Source organism: Lactuca sativa, chromosome 9 (assembly GCF_002870075.4).
Source record: "Lactuca sativa cultivar Salinas chromosome 9, Lsat_Salinas_v11, whole genome shotgun sequence".
NCBI lineage: Eukaryota > Viridiplantae > Streptophyta > Magnoliopsida > Asterales > Asteraceae > Lactuca > Lactuca sativa.
The window spans coordinates 30,304,258-30,325,766 of NC_056631.2; the positions used below are offsets into that span (position 1 = coordinate 30,304,258).

General features: G+C 37.7%; 1 protein-coding gene across 5 annotated transcripts; it reads right to left on the reverse strand.

Moving 5' to 3' along the window:
* Positions 1-16,637: 16,637 nt before the first annotated feature.
* LOC111878691 (E3 ubiquitin-protein ligase SINAT2) lies at positions 16,638-19,139 on the reverse strand. Of its 5 annotated transcripts, none has more exons than XM_023875203.2 (4): positions 19,039-19,139; positions 17,672-17,977; positions 17,218-17,595; positions 16,638-17,103 (listed from the first exon to the last, which is right to left on the reverse strand). In XM_023875203.2, exons 2-4 carry the CDS (start codon positions 17,867-17,869, stop codon positions 16,783-16,785), a joined length of 897 nt encoding a protein of 298 aa, XP_023730971.1. In that variant the 5' UTR covers positions 17,870-17,977; positions 19,039-19,139; the 3' UTR covers positions 16,638-16,782. The 5 variants fall into 5 exon arrangements, with proteins under 5 accessions (XP_023730971.1, XP_023730970.1, XP_042754173.1 ...); XM_023875202.2 differs by having other exon boundaries at positions 18,897-19,041; XM_042898239.2 differs by lacking the exon at positions 19,039-19,139 and adding an exon at positions 18,723-18,858.
* Between the last annotated feature and the right edge of the window lie 2,370 nt (positions 19,140-21,509).

A 21,509-nucleotide genomic window follows, 5' to 3' on the forward strand; every position in this document is an offset into this window, starting at 1 on the left:
AGTAGTTCATCAGGTCGAGTAGTTCGTCGTGGGGAGCACCGATTTTGTTTGTCAATAAGAAGGATGGTTCACACTGGATGTGCATTGATTACCGGGAGTTGAACAAGTTGACAGTGAAGAACTGGTATCCCCTTCCACAGATTGATGACCTCTTCGATCAGTTGCAGGGCATGTCTTGGCTCTCTAAGATCGACTTAAGGTCAGGGTATCATCAGATGAGAGTCAGAGAGGGGGATGTGGAGGAGATCGCATTCTAAACTCATTATGGTTATTACGAGTTCGTGGTGATGCCATTTGGGCTTACCAATGCACCTGCAACTTTCATGGATTTGATGAATTGGGTATGAACGTCGATGCTTGATCGATAAGTTACTGTCTTTATTGATGATATCTTGGTGTATTCCAAGACCAGGGAGCAACATGAGGAGCACCTTCGAGAGCTTTTAGGAGTGTTGAGGTGAGAACAGATGTACACTAAGGTGCTGTTTGTTTTTTTGAAGCGAAAATTCATGAAGTCTGCGGACCACCTCTGTAATCCTCTGTAGCAGAAGAGGTGGAACAAACGGCTGCAACCTATAATAAGAAGCATGTTTGTTTTTTAACATCTGCAGACTGTTGCAGTAAACTAAAATTTAAATAAACTAATTTTATAAACTGAAAATAGTTCTCAACACCGAAATTTAATAATTCTAGTCTTAAAACATTGAAATAATAATAAAAAGAGCATGTAAAAAAACAAAAATATAAAACTTTTTTTAAAAAAAAACTTAAAAAAATGTAAAAGAAGCTAATAGTTTTATTCTAGAAAAAAAAAACTAATTTTAAAACACATTAAAAAAGAAAATAATAAAAAAATTAAGAAAGTATTGCAAACGTTGTCTACAAAGTTCGTATAAAATTACACACATTAAAAAAGATGCAACTGAAATTGAAAATATTATTAATAAAACGGTAAAAAAATTTAAAAAAAAAATCAAGTTAAAAAAAATCGTGGAAATTATAAAAATAAATTGTATCACATCCCTAAATAAAAATTTAAGAAAATCAAAGTTTAAAAAAAAAAAATTTTAAAAAAAAAAAGTTATACAAAATTTCTTAAAAAAACACTTAGAAAAAATGAAAGCTGAAGAGGTTAGAAGAGGCAAGTCAAGTGTTGCGCCACGCAGCACACGCGCAGAGGTTTTGTAGTCTGAAGTCTTTCAAAAAACAAACTGCTGCGAGAGGGAAAGTGTTGCGCGTGTGCTGTGCCGCGCAGCAATAAGTGGTTTGAAGAGGTTTTTATAGAAAAACAAACAACACCTAAGTTCTCGAAGTGTGAGTTTTGGTTATGAGAGGTCCAGTTCCTGGGGCACCTTGTTAACCAAAACGGGATTTTGGTCAATTCGGCCAAGATTAAGGTCGTGATGCAGTGGAGGTTCTGAAGTCTCCCACAAAGATCAAGAGTTTCTTGGGTTTAGCGGGATATTATCGAAGATTTATCCAAGACTTTTCCAAGATTGTTGTACCCCTCACTCGTCTGACGAGCATTTCCGATGGGGCCCTGAGTAGCAGATGGCGTTTGAGACACTGCGACAAAGGTTATGCGAGGCCCCAGTGTTGACCCTTCTAGAGGGTGTTGAGGATTTTATTGTATTTTGTGATGTATCCATCAGAGGTTTGGGGGTGCTTCTTATGCATAGGGGGCGAGTGATTGCATATGCTTCTCGGCGGATGAAGCCGCATGAGGCACGATATCATACTCATGATCTGGATTTGGGAGCAGTAGTGTTTGCCCTCAAGATGGCGGCGCCACTTGTATAGGGTCCGATGTACTATCTACACAGATCACAAGAGTTTGCGATATCTTATGGACCAGTCGAACCTAAACATGAGACAACACAAGTGGCTTGACGTGGTCAAGGATTATGACTACGAGATCCTTTACCATATAGGCAAAGTGAATGTGGTCGGGGATGCTTTAAGCCGTAATTCGGGTGGATCTTCAGTTTGGGGTATGTGTATGAGGATATCTATTGATTCTCCACTTTGGATTTCATCAAGCAAGCACATGCAGAAGGCGTCAAGAAGGAGAAATGGAAACAGGAGAGGATCAGGAGCGAGATTAATAGATTGGTCGCCGATAGTCGGGGATTGTTAACCTGGTGTGGTCGGGTATGAGTTCTGGAATCTGGTGGGATCAGACAGATAGTTTTGGAGAAGGCACATAAGTCTCGCTATTCGATACACCCAGGAGCCACAAAGATGTATCGGGATTTGAGACTAAGTTACTGGTGGCCGTGTATGAAAAGGGAGATAGTATGGTACGTTGAGAGGTGATTGACATGTAGGATGGTCAAGGTTGAGCATCAGAGGTCGCATGGAAAGTTGCAGCCTTTGGAAGTTCCCATGTGGAAGTGGGAGTAGATCACCATGGATTTTTTCACCAAGCTACCGAAGACTTCTAACTTTTTTGATGCTATCTAGGTCATCGTGGATCAATTGAACAAGTGTGCCCACTTTTTGGCCATACGGGAGAGCTCCTCGGCCAAGAAGTTGGTCGTTGTGTATGTTCAAGAGATTGTTGCTCGTCATGGGGTTTCGGTCTCCATTATATCAGATCGAGATGTTCGGTTTACTTCCTGATTTTGGCATAAGTTCCACGAGGAACTAGATACGAGGCTACATTTCAGCACTGCTTATCATCCCCATACCAACGGCCAGAGTGAGCGGACCATCTAGACACTTGAGGATATGTTACGGGCTTGTGTCATAGATTTTGGTGGGAGTTAGGATTCCTACCTACCTCTTACAGAGTTTTCTTACAACAACAGCTATCACTCCAGCATTGGTGCACCCTCTTCCAGATTTTGTATGATCAGAGATACCTTACCCTATTTTTTTGGGGAGAGGTTGGTCACAGAGTCATGGCCAGGACTGAGGTAGTCCTCCAAACTATAGAGATCAGCCAGAGAGTGCAGACAGCTTAGAGTCGGCAGAAGAGCTATGTCGATCGGCGTCGATTAGAGTTGGAGTTCCAGGTCAGCGATATGGTGTTACTGAAGGTCTCACCCTGGAAGGGTGTGATACGCTTCAGGAAGAAGGGGAGTTTCAGTCCCCGATATATTGGACCGTTTCGTGTGATCGTCGGGTTAGGAAGGGTGGCCTACCGGTTGGATTTGTCGAGTGAGCTCAGCCAGATCCACGGCACTTTCCATGTTTCGCAGTTGCAGAAGTGCGTGTTGGACGACAAGGCAGTGGTCCCTTTGGATGATATTCAGGTTGATGAGCACCTAAATTATATTGAGGGGTAGGTAGAAGTAGTGGATAGAAATATGAAGGTCTTACACAACAAGGATATACCTTTGGTAAAGGTTTAGTGGCAACATCGGAGAGGCTTTGAGTGGACCTAGGAGCCGAAGACGGAGATACAGGATCATTATCCTAAGTTATTTGCAGCATCGGACTTCGAGGACGAAGTATAGTTCAAGTGGGGGAGAATTGTAACATCCTAATAATGAGGTATTTTCAATTTTAACCTGATGTATGAAGGAATATTGCATTTTTACACTTGTGCATGAGAAAGATTGCATAAATGGCTCATAGTGGTATTTTGATGATTTTGGCCAAAGACTTAGTATGTTGGGTGTACGTCGTGTATGTTGGGCATACCTGGGCGGACCTTAGTAAGTTAGGCGTACACCGCATACGTAGGGCGTATGTGAAGGATCCTCAAACCCTAATTTTTAGGGTTTGGTCGATATATAAACATCATTAACTCCTCATTTCTCATTCACTCTTCAACCTCCACTTGCCATTTCGTCCATCTAGGACCTTAATCCTCCTTGAGAGTGTTCTTGATATTTTGTGGGTCTTTTTGGTGATTTAGAAGGAAGGAGAAAAAAGAGAGGACCGGCTTCGAAGAGTGAGGCACCTTAGATCCAGAATCTCGTCGCCATTTGGCATCATTTTAAAGTAAAAAAGCTCTAAACTTGATAATGATTTGTTTAAGATCTTCTTAGCCTTGAAGCTATGAACATTTTGGGCCCATTAGCTTAGCATTATGACTATGGGTTACTCTAAGTCATTTGAGTCATCCTTTTAGACATTTCAGAGTGTTGTGATGCATAAAAATATGATCTTGAGTACTGTATGCAACCCATGCATGTGTTATATGGTCTTATTGGGTTAAGAACTCAGGGTTTTGACATTTAGCACTTTATATCCATGCAAAGTCATAAAGTTGGAAACTTAATGACTTAGGACATCATTTTGAGCTTGGATCTGAGTTTTAGACATAAGGGATTAATGGAATAAGCTCTAGATGCAGTTTTGGGATTGGGTTGCATACGTTGGGTGTACATGGTAGTATGATGCGCGTACGCGGTCAGCGCCCCGTTTTTGGTCAACATCAGAGTACGTTGGGCGTACTCCGTTTTGAAGGAATATTGACTTTTGGACCTTGACCGTTGACTTTGACTTTGAATTTTGTAAACACTTTTGATTAATGGTTGATTTTGAAAATTCTAAATTTATTGTAATTTTTGAGTGTTACATAAGGACTTTCCTCCTAGCTATAAAATCATATGACTACCTAAGGTAATGTTCTAGTGCACATACTTTCTTACTGCATTGTCTTGACCATTCATGTTCGGGCTAAAACTCTTATGTCTATATAGCATCAGGGACTTCAAACACATAGAGGAAACTTCATACAATGAGAAAGTTCACCAACACTTCACAAGCTTCTTTATTGCAAAAAAAACATGCAAACAAAACAAATCAATCATATTTCACAAGGTTCAACCAAGGGAATATTATAGGCCTCTAGTACGTAGTGCAGACATCATGGTTTTAGCACCATCCATGTGTGATAAATCATAGTGTTTTAAGGAATAAGCTAAATCATTGTTTGAAGTTTATGAAGTTAAATAACTACATCTAAGTGATGAAAATAAAAACCACCTCACCAAGAAAAAGAGGGGGCCACCAAACATAGTTCTAAAGAAATTTTGGCAATCTGATATGCAGGGCAGTCGAGCGATTTTAGAGACCCTGTGCAATTTAACAAAAAAAAATAGGCCCTAAAAGACATAAAAATTTAAGCAAAAAATTTATACTCTATTGAAAAATACATAAACTAAAATTTCATTCAAAATAGTACACAAAAATATTTATTCTAATTGATTCTAAAACTCGAGTAGTAAAGCTTTAAAAGGTCTGTCCTCTAAAACCTGTAAAAAAAATCATAAACGGACCATAAAGAAAAAAACCATAATGTTATACTACATTAGCAGTATTCAGTAGAGAGAAAATCGTATTTGCTTCTAATAAATAAATAAATAGAAATCAGAATATGTTGGAATAGTGTCTAAGGCTGCAACTATATTAGGCAAGTATATGACCCGGTTGTGCATGGTCCTTTTGGGTTGCCTTCACTATAGCAACTTGATAGGATGATTTATTAAGAGAGAATAAATATTATTAATATATTTATGAGAATAATATAAACAATAATAATATTGTTATTTGATTAATATAAGTCATAGAATAAACTGTCAATTGTTTGATAGTTAAACTTTAGACTGTAAATCCATATTGGATAGATAGTGGACGGATTCTAGAAGCTATGGATAGCTTCAAATCGTCCAAGGTTATCTAAGGAATGGATTTGGATTGCTTTAAGAGAAGATTATCCAATTAGGGTTTAAGTTGTAACCCTTAAGGAGTCTACAAGTATAAATAGACCCTATGGCAAAGGGAAATCGACACTTCATCTAAAGTAGAGAACCCCTGGCCGAATTCCCTCCCCTCTCCTCTCTCCCAAATCATCCTCCTTGCTATTTGGTGTTTGTAAGCCATTAGAGGAGTGACAATTGTGACTCTAGAGCTCCAAGACAACAAGATCAAACAAGAGATTCCAAGGTATGATTCTAGATCTGATTTAGTATTGTTCTTATTCCCAATTAGTCATTGGAAGTCTTGGATTCAAAGCACGTTTAGTTAGAAAGCCTAGATCCAAGCATTAGGGTTTTGCATGCGCACATAGGAAAGTTCTTATGGCTAAAACCCATCAGTGGTATCAGAGCCTAGCTTGGTTTTCATTAAATAGTTGCTTATTTGTTTGAAACTTAACTGCAAAATTCGATTTTGTGTTTCTGAGTCATGGACTCGGCGAGTTCCATAGTGGACTCGGCGAGTTAGCCTGACTCGGCGAGTCCCTTGGTGCACTCGGCGAGTCCAAGCGTCAGGAATGGCCAGATTCGGGATTTCTTCATGATTATCTTATGGAAACTTACCTTAATCATATTAGATCAACCCTAATCCGATTTTTTGATATATATGACTATAATCTTGATCTAATTAAAGATATTTATCAACTAATAAAATATTTAACTTCCTTATATGATAATTAATTAATTATTTTGATTAATTTGGTAATTATCTTGAAAGAAATCTTGAATAAATCAAATATAGATAATTAGGAAATTAATTGTTAATTAAAATTATTTGTTATTTGATCCTCCATGTTTTAAATGTTTAAAACTTGTCCTCAAGTTTTGAAATTTATATTTTGTGATTGAAAGTTTTAATTTAGACAATTTAAATTTCAAACCCTAGATTTTAAAATGTTTAAAATACAATCCTATACTAATATAATATTACAAGAATAATATATATATATATATATATATATATATATATATATATATGTGTATAACTAAAATGCTAGTCTTACCGTTAGTAAGCCTCATTCACGAAGCCGATCTATAAGGTGGGTATAAGGTTGCGGCCTATAAAATGGTGATTAATGGGTGTACACTCACACCCACCGCTTGCTTGATCGGTGGAGGGTCGTTAGCCGAACGGGTAGGATAGGGAAACCTCATCCTCTCATTAAAAGTATAATAAGTAATACAAAGTAACTACACATATTTTAAAATTTCCCAATCATAGTTACTTTAGGAAAAGTGAATTGATGCAATCCCATGAAATTACACTTTGCACCCTTGCTAAGAAGTTAATGGAGCGTGTGTGGTTTACCGGCACACTAATTGGTTCTAAGCACAGGTGGCAAAGGGTGATTCATTGTTTATCATAGTTCGATGGAGCGTGTGTGGTTTACTGGCACATCGAATAGGTGATCGTTACAATGAAGGCACCATGTGAATTTGCATGGTAATTCACACCCGCTTTGTGATCCTCGGTATCTCAGTCACAAACTAGAGGGGCATATCGAGATTTAAACATGCCATTGAATAGTTTCAATGAATCTCATCCGAACCTAGGAATTCTCAATACATTTAGGACTAATAGTTAGGTTTTATGGTGGAGAATTAGTGAATCTTCATTCACTTACCTTCAATTTATTTGCATGTTAGATTACGGCATCCCTTTTCTAATATGTAAATGTTGTTGTTGGATCCTAGCCCTAATTTTTCTTATTTGGTGATAATTAGTGATTCATATTCTAATCTATCTTTGTCCTTTCTATTTGTAGATGTCGAACGCTAACAACGCTGCTGCTAGTTCTTTCACGTTGATGAGCCTTTGTCAAAAGGTCACCTTCGATGGAACGAACTTTAGCGAATGGATAAGATACATTCTCACCATTGCTCGCTATGAGGATAAGGAGTATGTCCTCGATGAGAAGCTCGAGAAGATCAACCCTGAAATCGCTACTCCGGCTAAAATTACCGCTTTTGAAACCCATGAGCGCGATGCAACGAAAGTACATTGCATCATGATAGCCACCATGAACTCCGAATTCCAAAAGTCCTATGAGGACATGTACCCGTACGAAATGCATCAAGACTTATTGGAGAGATACCACCAAAACGCGAGACAAGAGCGTTATGAGATTTTCACTAACATGATTTCTGCTAAGATGGGTCACGGAGAGTCTCTTACCGTGCACCTGCAAAAGATGCAAAGGTATGTCGACCGCCTTCGCAAGTTAAATGTTGACTTTGGGGAAGACTTGGTGATCGACATGGTGCTTCACTCTTTGCCTCCGATGTACAATCAATTTAGGATGACCTACCACATGAACAAAGAGGAGGTCACCCTAAGCAAACTCCAAGGTCTATTGAGGGTCGCTGAGAGCAACTTCAAAGACAAGTCTGTTGCACCAACTCCCAATCCACCCGATGCTCCTATCTTGGCTATTGGTCAAGGAAAGGGAAAGAAGAGGAAGGCTTCGTCTAAGAACTATCGCAAGGTTAAAGCCCGAGATGGTGCCTCTCCTAGTGGGACCAAAGTTGATCCTGCTAAGCCCTGCCCTAACCCTAAGGAGGCAGAGTGTCACCACTGCCACAAGATAGGACATTAGAAGAGAAGCTGCCCAGAGTACCTGCAAGCCATCAAGGAAGGAAAGATCAAGCCGTCTTTCGCAGGTATATACACAATTAAATCTAACGATTCTAATCATGCTATTTCTTGGGTTCTTGATACCGGTTGTGGTTATCACATTTGTTCTAATGTGCAGGGACTAAGAAGAAGTAGGGATGTGGAGCAAGGAAGGATCAATCTAATCATGGGGAACAGAAGATCGTCGCCTGTGACCAAGATTGGAGTGTATTCTTTAGTGCTTAGGAATAATTTATGTTTAGATTTGAACAATTGTTGCTATTCGCCAGAAATGGCTAGAAACATCATTTCATTTCATGGTTTATATAGACAAGGTTTTAGATTTTCTTTTAATAATGAGAATGGTTCTATTTTGGCTTATCTAAATGGTGTCTTTTACTTTGAAGCTATACCATGTAATGGAATTTATGAAACTGTTATGATTGTTGATAACTTAGGAAATGATGTTTTGAACATAGATTCTTCCAGTAGTATGGATAAAGCATCCTTGTGGCATTGTCGTCTTGGACATGTCAACAAGAAACGCATAGCCCAACTCCAAAAGGATGGAGTGTTGGAGTCATTTGACCTTAGGGAAGATGACACGTGCAAGTCTTGTTTGCTTGGAAAGATGACTAAATCACCCTTCACGAGTACGTGTGAAATGGGTGAGGGTCTATTGGACCTAATACATACCGATGTATGTGGGCCATTTAGATCAACCACGAAGGATGGGAACCGCTTCTACGTGACTTTTACCGATGACTATAGTAGATATGGGTATATCTATTTAATCAAGCAAAAGTCGGAAACCTTTGAAAATTTCAAAGAGTTCAAGAATGAAGTGGAGAATCAATTGGGCAGGAAAATCAAGATGCTTCGATCCGATCGAGGAGGAGAGTACCTAAGTCTTGAATTCCACGATTATCTCAAGGAGTGTGGAATAGTTTCACAATTGACGCCTCCTAGGACACCGCAATTGAATGGTGTGGCAGAAAGGCGTAATCGAACCTTATTAGATATGGTTCGCTCTATGATGAGTCGTGCTTCACTACCTATCTCTTTTTGGGGGTATGCCTTAGAGACTGCCGCCCATATCCTTAATTGAGTCCCTACTAAGAAGGTTGCCAAAACACCTCACGAGATGTGGACAGGGAAAGCTCCCTCGTTAGCACATATCAAGGTTTGGGGTTGCGAGGCTTTCGTAAGACGAGATACTCACGACAAGATCGAACCTCGTAGTGAGCGATGTATTTTCATCGGCTACCCGCAGAAATCCTTTGGATATCTCTTCTATAGACCGAAGGACAATGTTGTCTTTGTTGCGAGGAGAGGAGTCTTCCGAGAGCAAGAACTCATAGGCCAAGGAGACAGTGGGAGGCAAATCGAGCTTGAAGAGATTCAAGAGTCGATAGATGAAGGAACCTCTACCGCTGGCACTCAACCCGAGGAGGAAACTCCGGTTGAACCGATTGACGAGTCCTTACCTCTTATACGTTCCGATAGAGTTACAGTTCATCCCCAGTTTTATGGTTTTCATATTACTACCGAAGGGGACACGTATATTAGTGATGGTACACTAATAAACCTTGATGAACCTAATAGCTATAAGGAAGCCATGGCAGGCCCGGAGTCTGCAAAATGGAAAGAGGCAATGGATAGCGAGATCCAATCCATGCATGATAACCAAGTTTGGAATTTGGTTGATAATGAGCCGGACGTAAGACCGTTGGGTGCAAATGGATCTTCAAGAAGAAGACCGACGTGGATGGAAACGTACACACATATAAAGTGTGATTGGTCGCGAAGGGCTTTACTCAAACTCCCGGAGTTGACTATGATGAGACCTTCTCACCAGTTGCGAAGATAAAATCTATTAGAGTGATGCTAGCAAATGCCGCATTTCATGATTATGAGATTTGGCAAATGGATGTCAAGACCGCTTTCCTTAACAGAAAGTTGGCCGAGGATGTATACATGGCTCAGCCAGAGGGGTTTGTGGATCCGAAGCATCCGAATAGAGTGTGTAAGCTTGAGAAGTCCATTTATGGACTTAAGCAAGCGTCTCGCAGATGGAATCTTTGCTTCGATGAGAAAGTCAAAGAGTTTGGATTTGTACGAAGCGAAGATGAGTCATGTGTATATGTCAAAGCCAGTGGGAGTATAGTTAGCTTCCTCGTTCTATATGTCGATGACATATTACTCATAGGAAACGACATCCCGACTCTGCAGGAAGTTAAGTCCTGGCTCGGGAAGTGCTTCGCTATGAAGGACCTCGGAGAGGCTTCTTACATTTTGGGAATAAGGATAGTAAGAGAAAGAAGTAAGAGACTAATTGGACTTAGTCAGAACACTTACTTAGAGAAGGTACTGAAACGTTTTAGTATGGAAAACTCAAAGAAGGGAGAATTACCGATACAAAGTAATGCCAAGTTGAGTAAGACTCAAAGTCCGAGTACAGAAGCTGAAATAGCAGAAATGAGCCGAGTACCATACGCTTCCGCAGTTGGCTCAATCATGTACGCTATGACTTGTACTCGCCCTGATGTAGCCTTTGCTTTGAGCATGGTTAGTAGATATCAAGGGAATCCTGGCAGAGCCCATTGGATTGCAGTGAAGAATATCCTTAAGTACCTTCGGAGGACGAAGGAATGGTTCTTAGTCCTCGGAGGGAGTGATGACTTAAAGGTGCGAGGGTATAGTGACGCCAGCTTTCAGACCGACAGGGACAACTACCGTTCGCAGTCGGGCTGGGTCTTTACCCTGAATGGAGGAGCAGTGACATGGAAGAGTTCCAAGCAGGAAACTGTAGTTGATTCAACGTGTGAATCAGAGTACATTGCAGCGAGCGAAGCGTCGAAGGAGGCAATATGGCTGAAGAACTTCATCGGTGATCTTGGAGTTGTACCTGCCATAAAGGAGCCCATGGAGATTTTCTATGATAACGAAGGAGCGGTTGCGTTGACCAAGGAACCGAGGGATCATGGTAGATCACGACATATCGACAGAAAATATCACTTTATTAGATATCGTGTAGAAGAAGGACAACTCGTAGTGAAGAGGATATCATCGGAGGATAACCCAGCAGATCCGCTTACGAAGGGACTGAGTAGGGTTAAGCACTTGTAGCATGCTAGGAGTATTGGGCTGAAGGATGATATTAGCATAGATTAGATAGTATTAGAAACGTGTAATAGATAAATGTAATTAACATTTGATGATTATATAAAGGAGTTTTATTTATGAGTAATGTTACTGTCTTATGTTAATTATTTAACTATTGTTTCACTTTGCATGTTTTGACTTCCAGAATAATTGAGTTTATTAAGAATAATCTAATTATTCAAATTGTCCACAATCGTTCATATGTTGGAAGTAGATATGAATGAAGATTGTCATGAATTGGTGTGTAGATTGTCTAAATGGTGTTAGACATAGCAAAGGGTTGCTTCAACGCTCATGAGTGCTTATGAACTAGTTTTGAGCATTGGAACAAACCCGCGCTTGCTGGAATCACCTTATGGAATATGATATAAAAGGGGTGATTGCAAGATGATAATATCATATAGTCTTAAAACCTAGATATATGGTTTGTTATTTGTTAATTGATTGTACATTGATAATGCGAAAACGCATCAGTAACTCGGTGTTATAAAACGCATTGTTGTGTATAATTGGTTAATGAATAAGTAAATGCATATAAGTCGAAGTTTATCTGTAACTTTTATCTAAGAAGGTAAAAGCGATATCTCGTCCGCTCGATGATTTGATTTGACTTATGTGTCGGGCCTGGTCATAACTGAATTGATGTGTTCGATTAAGTTCTATGCCGAATAAATCAGAGATCGAGAAACCTAAATTCTTGACTAACCATTCCATAGGATTGTCAGCATGATATCTAACAGAGGATTGTACGATCCCTTATCTAAAGGACAAGATTGATTAGATCAGAGTTTGACAGCGTCTTTGAGAGCTATGATTGTAAATCAAATTGTACTTGTGCATATAGTTACTAGACTTATCCAAGTGGGAGACTGTTGGAATAGTGTCTAAGGCTGCAACTATATTAGGCAAGTATTTGACCCGGTTGTGCATGGTCCTTTTGGGTTGCCTTCACCATAGCAACTTGATAGGATGATTTATTAAGAGAGAATAAATATTATTAATATATTTATGAGAATAATATAAAGAATAATAATATTGTTATTTGATTAATATAAGTCATAGAATTAATTAGAGTTAATTTGGTGACTTAAAGAGATTAATTAAATAAGAGGGTATAAATTGTCAATTGTTTGATAGTTAAACTTTAGACTGTAAATCCATATTGGATAGATAGTGGACGGATTCTAGAAGCTATGGATAGCTTCAAATCGTCCAAGGTTATCTAAGGAATGGATTTGGATTGCTTTAAGAGAAGATTATCCAATTAAGGTTTAAGCTGTAACCCTTAAGGAGTCTACAAGTATAAATAGACCCTATGGCAAAGGGAAATCGGCACTTCATCTAAAGTAGAGAACCCCTGGCCGAATTCCCTCCCCTCTCCTCTCTCCCAAATCATCCTCCTTGCTATTTGGTGTTTGTAAGCCATTAGAGGAGTGACAATTGTGACTCTAGAGCTCCAAGACAACAAGATCAAACAAGAGATTCAAAGGTATGATTCTAGATCTGATTTAGTATTGTTCTTATTCCCAATTAGTCATTGGAAGTCTTGGATTCAAAGCATTTTTAGTTAGAAAGCCTAGATCCAAGCATTAGGGTTTTGCATGCGCACATAGGAAAGTTCTTATGGCTAAAACCCATCAGAATATAGTAATTTACCTTTTGATTTTTTAAACTTCAAACAACTCAAGAATTAGAATCTTCAAAACCTAGAAGCTGGATTGACAAATTTTTGATTCTGATATCAAGAAAATAGGAATCATAATAAATGAATGAAAGGGAAAAACAAATTTACTTAAAATTTTGAGATGATATTTGTGAGAATATACCATTGTTTTCAAATCTTGATTTCTTCTTATTAAAAAAAATATGAATTCAACAAAAAAGAAACTTAAATTATTGCCATATAACCTCTAAACAATATCATATATGTATCATATAGATAAAAAAAAAGCGTATAATTTCCTTTAGATTTGTGTCCCTATTCCCTGAGACCCAAATTCTGATTTTCAACACCTCCGATCAACGATGGAAGGCTTTTGGTTTCGGTCTAATTTTGAAGATTTATAACGATTTAAAAAAAAAAAAAGAAACAAGAACTTAATGCTTCTTAAATTTGTCTCATGTTGTCCGAAAATTGAAGGGTTTCATATGAATGATTTTTCAGATATTATGCAAAGAATGAAAGGAGACTCTTACCAAGGAGCTCGACGTTGATTCGCTATTTAGTTGGCATCATTGATTTGTTCTCGTACCCTAAATTGTAATCAATGTTTGCGATATTGAAGGAACCTAAGAATCATTTTTCCCCAAAACTTTTAGATCCTTCGTCATGATTCTCGCTTGCGTCGTTCATTTCCTTCGTTGATGCATCACTTAATACTATTTGGGCTAAAAAATGATCCTAGGCCAAAAAAAATTTGGGCCCCTCGATTTCAATGACCATGTTCATAATCATACTTTGAAATCCTCTTGGGTCGGCCCTACCGATATGGTACTATCAAAGGGGAAGTGGGACCTAATTGTCCACATCTGCAATAGCACAATTACATAAGAAAGTTACATTCCTCCCAAGAATAGATAAGATGAACTATCTTCATCCCTGGAATGGTGGATGATGTCCACGTCCACCCAAATATATATAGATAGTGGAAGCTATCAGAAGTAATTTTCGGGCACTATTTCCAGCATTTCCCAAAGTTATAAAAACATAGCTCATGCCTCTTAACACAAAGACACCATTACTCCCCAATTCACTGTGGAAGATTATAAATGAAAGGTCATGAAGATTGTAGATGTTAAGTTTGTTGTGGTTCCAACATTTTCACTATACACTATCATCCTTGGACGAACTAGAATAAAAGTTTTCAAAGCCATCTACATGGAGTGGTTAAATTCACCACACCTAATAGAATAAGCATTATCATATGTGTTCCTGTAGACATCCCAAATTACAACGATATAATTGACCTAGATGAGACGAACCAAGGTCGGAAGCATCACATGGATACCATATAGGAAGAGGAAGAGGTTATTTAATAAGAAATATCATGATCAAACAACTAATTAAGATAGGATCGTTGCCCCTAGTACTTGAGAGAGAAAGAACTTTGAAGGCTCCTACGGGATGGAAATGGGACGGGTTTGGGGCGGGGTTGACCATCCTTGTCCCCATCCCCGAGTGTCGAACCTCGTCTCATCCCCATCCTCATCCTCGACAAATGCGGGGAATCAAATCCTCTCCCCTTTGTATTTTGGGTTTTTTCCCAGCCCATCCCCAATCTACTCTAATAAATTTTTTACCACATGTCACACATTCATTGATTTGGCTACATGTCATTTTGTGGTTATTTTCAATTAATGTTTTTCCACATGACATTTTGTGGTTTTTTTCATTTTATTAAATTTCATATAATATTTAAATATAATAATTACAATAAATGTAATAAGAAATGCATATCAATTTCAATAATTGATTTTCCTTTTAATTTCAACATTTCTAATGAAAACTTCATTAGTTTCTTTTCTTTATTTATCTAAATTATTTGTTTAAATTTAATAGATAAAATATCACATTAATTTTAATAATTCATAATTTTTTTTAACTTTTCTTATAAATTCAAACTTTTTCAAATATTTAGAATTTTCATATTTTTTTTTAAATGAACTCATGTAATACATGGGTCTTACGCCTAGTCTATCAACATAATAAACTTGACTTACACACACACACACACACAAAAAAAAGTTTAATAAGTGATCAAAACCATATGCCACAATCAGATTCTATTTACATCAATCATTAAGTTTAACAAGCATCAAAACGAAAAGTGACGATTTGGTATACAAACCTATGAACAAAGTGACGATTGATGAACTCTTGGAATTAGGAACATAATTTGGTATATAGACTATATCTTTATTAATATAATATAGATCAATTCATTTTTAGTGGACTTATTTCAAATTCAATAAATGATTGATATATATATATAGTCATCAAAGCGGGGGCGGGACGGGTTGGGGATTGTTATACCCGGCCTCGGCCCTATCCCCGGTTTTAACATAATGGGAATCCCCGACCCCGTACCCGGTACCCGTTTTGGCGGGGAATACCGGTCCCCAATTGGGGCGGGTCAACCGGGTTCCCCACCGGGTCGGATGAAAATTTCTATCCCTACTCCTACGGAATAATATGGACATCTTTGAATGGAATGCATGTCATGGAAGGAGTATTCAGAAAGTTATCATAGGATAAACTCAACCTCACCCTAGAGATCAATCCCACAAAGCAAAATAGAGTAGGGATATTGATGGAGCCTACCTTCCCTATATACAGTCATGGTTAAGAAAAAGTGGAGGGTCCTAGCATATGCGTGGACTATGGAGACCTTAACAAGGATTGTATTAAAGACTACTAAACAATGTCAGAAATTAACCAAAAGTTGTGGTTTCTAGAAGGGTTATGGTGGAAGATCTTCCTTGATCCATATAAAGAATATCATCAAATCCATATAGCTAAAACCCACGAGGACAACACATCCTTCCACACTAATCTAAGCACCTTTTCATGAAAATCGCATCAACAATGCAGGAGCTATCTATCGATATATGGTACACAATTAGGTGTTTAAACACCATATAAGGAAAAACATTGAGATCTATAAGGACAACATGGTAATAAAAAAAACATAGGGGATGATACGTTCGTTACTGACATTAAGGAGACATATTCAACATATTAAGATGAGATGAAGTCAATATTGGATTTAATGGTTAGAGAACAAGGAATCTTTGCAAACAACAAACCCCTTTTTTTTTTTTTGCTAAAGCTCTCCAAAAGAAAACCGTTTACATAATCCCCAAAACAATACATATATGTATTTAACATGCATTTGATTAAAACCATGAGTGAAACCATTTGTCAATGTGACAATTTTACTTTATTTGTGTCCCATAAAAAAAAGGTAGAATGAGGTGATATAAGGACTCGCTCTCTCTTTATATTTGTTTTGTTCAAAATAAACACCCTCTCATCCTTATCATCAAAAATAGCCTTACAAAGTTTGCCCAGTTTATAGTCTATAGTCGGATCCCATCCCATATAACAAACATAGCCAAAAAACAAACTACCAACACAACACAACATGTAAAGACAAGATATATCTTACTTTAACCCCATGAATCTTACATAACAACAACTCACATACGCCATAATATAACACAAGCATAATCACATAAATGCCCTCACATTTGAGAACCGAATGTTTCACAAAAAGTGGATTCTTTTAGTTTTTACTGCTCTTTCCATATACGTCCTATAACACGTAACTTGAGTTCTTTCCTGTTTCCACCTGAGAAAAAAAGCGCGAGTTTCCTGGGAATGATTAAACCATCTTGACTGTCGCGAATTTTCTGATGACTGTCGCGAATACTCCGCGGGACCCCTTGCCATGTTAATTTACGTCCATACCCTCCTACTTCAAGTGAGTAGCTGAAATTTTTGGCTTCATTGTCCTCACCAATGAACCTTAAGAATGATATGTAGACAGGAGCCATTCCCAGGTGAAATGCTTCAAAGTGCAAACAGAATTGTCTTCCATAACAATTAAACACCTACACATTTCATTATATATTTATTTAGTTAAAACTTTTTTCATTATGGAATCTTACTTTTCATTTCTTCTTATTACAATGAACAGACATATAAAATATAGGCTAGCAACTTACAGTTAGCATCCATGTTGCATTTTCAACTTCATGTGGATTGGATTTGACATATCGATGATTGAATGTGCATCCATCATGCATGTCCACATTGTGATCATTTTTCAAATGTGCAACAAGATTTGAAATGTCACCTGTGACCGAGCATTTGGATCCAGCATAAGGACAATTGTAAGGGCGAAATCGGCAATTTTGCTCGTGCTTCAGTTTGCTATAATAAGGGAAAATATCATGGCATCCATGGCGACATGGAAGCTCCAAAGATTCTGCTACTTTCTCCAAAGCCAAACACCTTATGTTTCCAAGCTCAGAATGACATGATGGACAACAATTATGAACTTTTGATTTGCAGTTTGAGCACAAAGTATGGCCATTTGGACACTACATGATCAAAAAGTTAGCATTTTTTTTTAATCTTTAACAAATCAAGAAGTAAAAAAATATATATATAACAAACCTGATGAATTGGAGGATACATTAACTTTGTGCACATGGGGCATTCAAGAAGCTCATACACCACATTAGTTGAAGGCATTGTATGCTTTTCGTTTGCTCTACTTGTTTTTGTGATGTTTATGCTTTTATCTGATACATCATGCCTCAAAATTTTAGGATGAGACTCAATAACCTCTTTGCAAACACCACCTCGAGTCATTCTATATCAATGAATTTTAGTGCAAATGGTTGTTGTAGTACTTAAAGCATGATGAAAAACCGGAAGTTTTTGCTCTCTTTAAAGTTTAACCACTGTTGTTAGCAACATCTGTCAAATATAACACATAAAGGGAAGTTTTAGAACATCTAGTTATGATGGAATCTAAACGTACATCATATCATGTGACAAAAGACCCTTTAACACTAAAGAAAAGGGTGATGTGATTAAGTTGGAAAAGAAATAAGTCAATAACTAGCAGAAAAACGATAGCCCAACAACTATTAATATCAAAAGATGAAACCTAACGGAAACAACAGGCAGAAAATTGATAGCTCAACAATAGTTTTATCCAAACATGAAACCAATCAGCATCTAACCACCAAATATTCTGCATTTGGCAAGACACCAAGAAAGTAGGCAAAAATGAAAGGAATCTGATTCTTTCCATGAACGAAGTCACAGATTCACGAATTTGAGATCAATCAGGTTCCATAAGAGGAACACAAAGACATGAATTTCCTTTTAGAATCAGTAAAAATCTGCAAAACAAACCCTGAATGGACCTGCTTTTGAGTTTTGAGAGACGCTTATCCAGTTGAGTAGCGAATTTGCTTTTAAATAAACATCAAATGAACCCTAAACAAAGAAAGAATCTAAAAATTTTGTAATCTGGTTTCGAAATTAAAGAATTGGGATTTTCTTTTTCCGACTACCGGATCAAATGCCCATCTGAATGATCAAGCATAAAGGGTAAGGCAGTGAACCGACACTAAATACCCTTTTCACAATGCTAATAATTATAATAAATTAGAAAATAATATCCGTTTGAGTTTTGACATTCGCAATTTCATACCCAATCTCAAATCCCATAACTTTATGACCTTTTATCTGCCTTCGAGATACCGACGATCAATTCCACAAAAACCCAATACGAAAAAAGAAATTAAATAGCTAAACGATGGAAAATACAATTAGAAACAAGGAACCCAGAATCAAAAACACGAAACGAGCGAAAAGAGGGAGATACCAGTTGCGATTATCAAGCACATTGTCCGAACGTATAATCTAATGAACCAGTAAAATCAAGATTTTGATGGAAAGTAAAGGGAACAAAATGAGCAAGAGATGGAAGAAAAAACAAAGTCATGTCCGGAAACGACGCATATTACCCGCATACAGTAGAAAGTTCAGAGGCAAGAGTCACCATTTTGTTTTCCTGTCTCCATCTATCAAATCTTTAAAATACGAGCCCTAATATATAAAATCATAATTTTCTTTTAGGTATTTTGTACGTGGCAATTAATATTCTATAGACAAAATTGCAAAAATAGACCCTGTGGTTGGCAAATTTATACGATTTTGGTCCAAAACAAAACCTTGGTGCACCACCGGTCCAAAATTGGATCTTTCTATTGTTTTTTTTTGTTCCCTCACATTAACTCCCATCCATTTGTGATGTTAGCTGCAATAAAGTCGAGGGTATTTTCGTCTTTCCACCTATAGGGACCTTTTTTGCAACCTTATTCAAAATAAAAGCATGAACTACCTCACTCTTCCATCTTCAACCTTCATGAGCTTCATATTCTTCCCACTTTGTGTTCGCAACTTCTTAAACATCAACAATTTAAATGGTGATGTGTTTCTATTGTAGGGTTGCGGTGGTTCGCACCTCCTGGACATCAACAAACCCTGGTCGGAGGTTTCTTTCCGGACATTAACAAACTTTCTGGTAAGTTTTCAGGTTCACTTGCACCATGTTTATGTTTCTGATTATCATACTTTTCATATGCACTTCTCTTTCTCGTGGTCTTCAGTTTCCCAGGTTGAATGTGATGTGGTGGTGGTGTTAATTTCATTGGACAGGTACTTTTTGGCCACATGGATCTACCCTTTATAGGGTCCACATTATAAGAGTAAGCTTCCTTCCAAGTTTGAAGCCGATACACTTTGTTGACATAAGTGTAAAGCTCCCTAACTTTGTCTCCACTATCAGCCATGTCATGTATTGTAGTTATGGCATGTCTGCATGGAATCCCATTCAACTCCCACCTTTTGTATGTATATGACATATTTGTCATGTCAACCACATGCTAGTCATGTCAAGGACCATAAACTTCATACTTTGTAGTCCCATTCCCTCTAGCCCTATAGTGGACTGAAGCTTCCATGTTTATCTCAAGTAACTTTGATGTTGTTGGAGTGAGTGGACATGGAGCTTTGGACATCACTTTCATCACATTGTAGATCCTCTTCATAAGGTATTGCTTGATGTAGTCAAGACAACTTATGATGGGCTTATCACTACCATGAATAAGCTTACTGTTGAATACCTCACACAAATTGTTGAGCAATATATTTGATCCTGCTCTACCTGTATTAAACAAGTACATTATATCAAATAAGTAAAATACAATGAGCACTAGTAAACCAAAACCTAAGGTAGGCAATATAACCTGAAAAGTGGCTTGTGGCCCAATGGTGAGGGGAGATTCTCTTCAACCACTCAAAAGCATCCTTATCAAACTTGCTAAGTTCATTCATGCAGTGTTCAAATTCCGGTACTGTGGCTGTTGTTTCATAGTGTCATAAGTGATATTTATACTCTTTTGTTTTCTATTTTTTTCCTCATGTTCTCATTAATATGTCTTAGACAGAACTGATGCTCAACTTGTGGGTACAGTTGTGCAATAGCAGGTAAGAGTCCCTGTAAAAGATTATCCCACATAATTAGTCTAACATTCATATACAAATGAACTATTAGTTATAAAAAAAAATAGTACCTTTTGTCTATCACTCATGAAAGTAAAGTTAGAATTTGAATACAACTCTAAGTCGTCTCCTAAGCATTCTAGAAACCATTTCCAGCTACTCAAATTTTCAGTCTCAACAATGGCATACGCCAGTGGGTATATGCCATTGTTTGAATCCAATCCAACTGCAGTGAGTACTTGGCCTGGAAATGGTCCGTTCATAAAAGCAACATCTAGTCCAAGAATATCTCTTAACACTGTTTTAAACCCTTTCTTTAATGCCCCTAAGCAAACATATACACTCTTAAACTGCCTTGTTTCTCTAGCACCGTTAGGCTCATTAACAACCTCAAGTTTCACAGTTGTATCCACATTAGTTGTTTGTAGTTCCATAAAACAACATCTTAACACCTCGTATTGCTTTGTGTAGTCACCAGTCACTTGCTTTGTAGTTGTTGCTTTTTCCCTCTGTAATTTGTGTATGGACACACCAACTTGAAGCCTCTTCTGAACTTCATCTTGAATGCTTCGAATGGGTACTGTAGGGTTATACTTGACCATGTCTAAGATTTTTGTGGATATATATTTCGCAGTGCAAGCCCTAAGTTTTCTAGTTTGAACACAAGTATGTTTGTCCAGTAAAGTTTTCACATACCAATAATCACTATCTTTTGACCTTGAAGTCTGCATTGACCAAGAGCAAATCACTTTATTACCCTTACCTACCCCACTTGCATTTACATTAGGTACATTACCTTTACACACAACCCTAAGCCTCATTTTGTTGTTTTTCTTGAAGCCAATATTCCTTCTAGTTTCAATGGCAAGTTTGCAGACTTGGTCCTTAATTTCCTTTTTACTTTTATACTTTTGACCCACTTGAAAAGTAA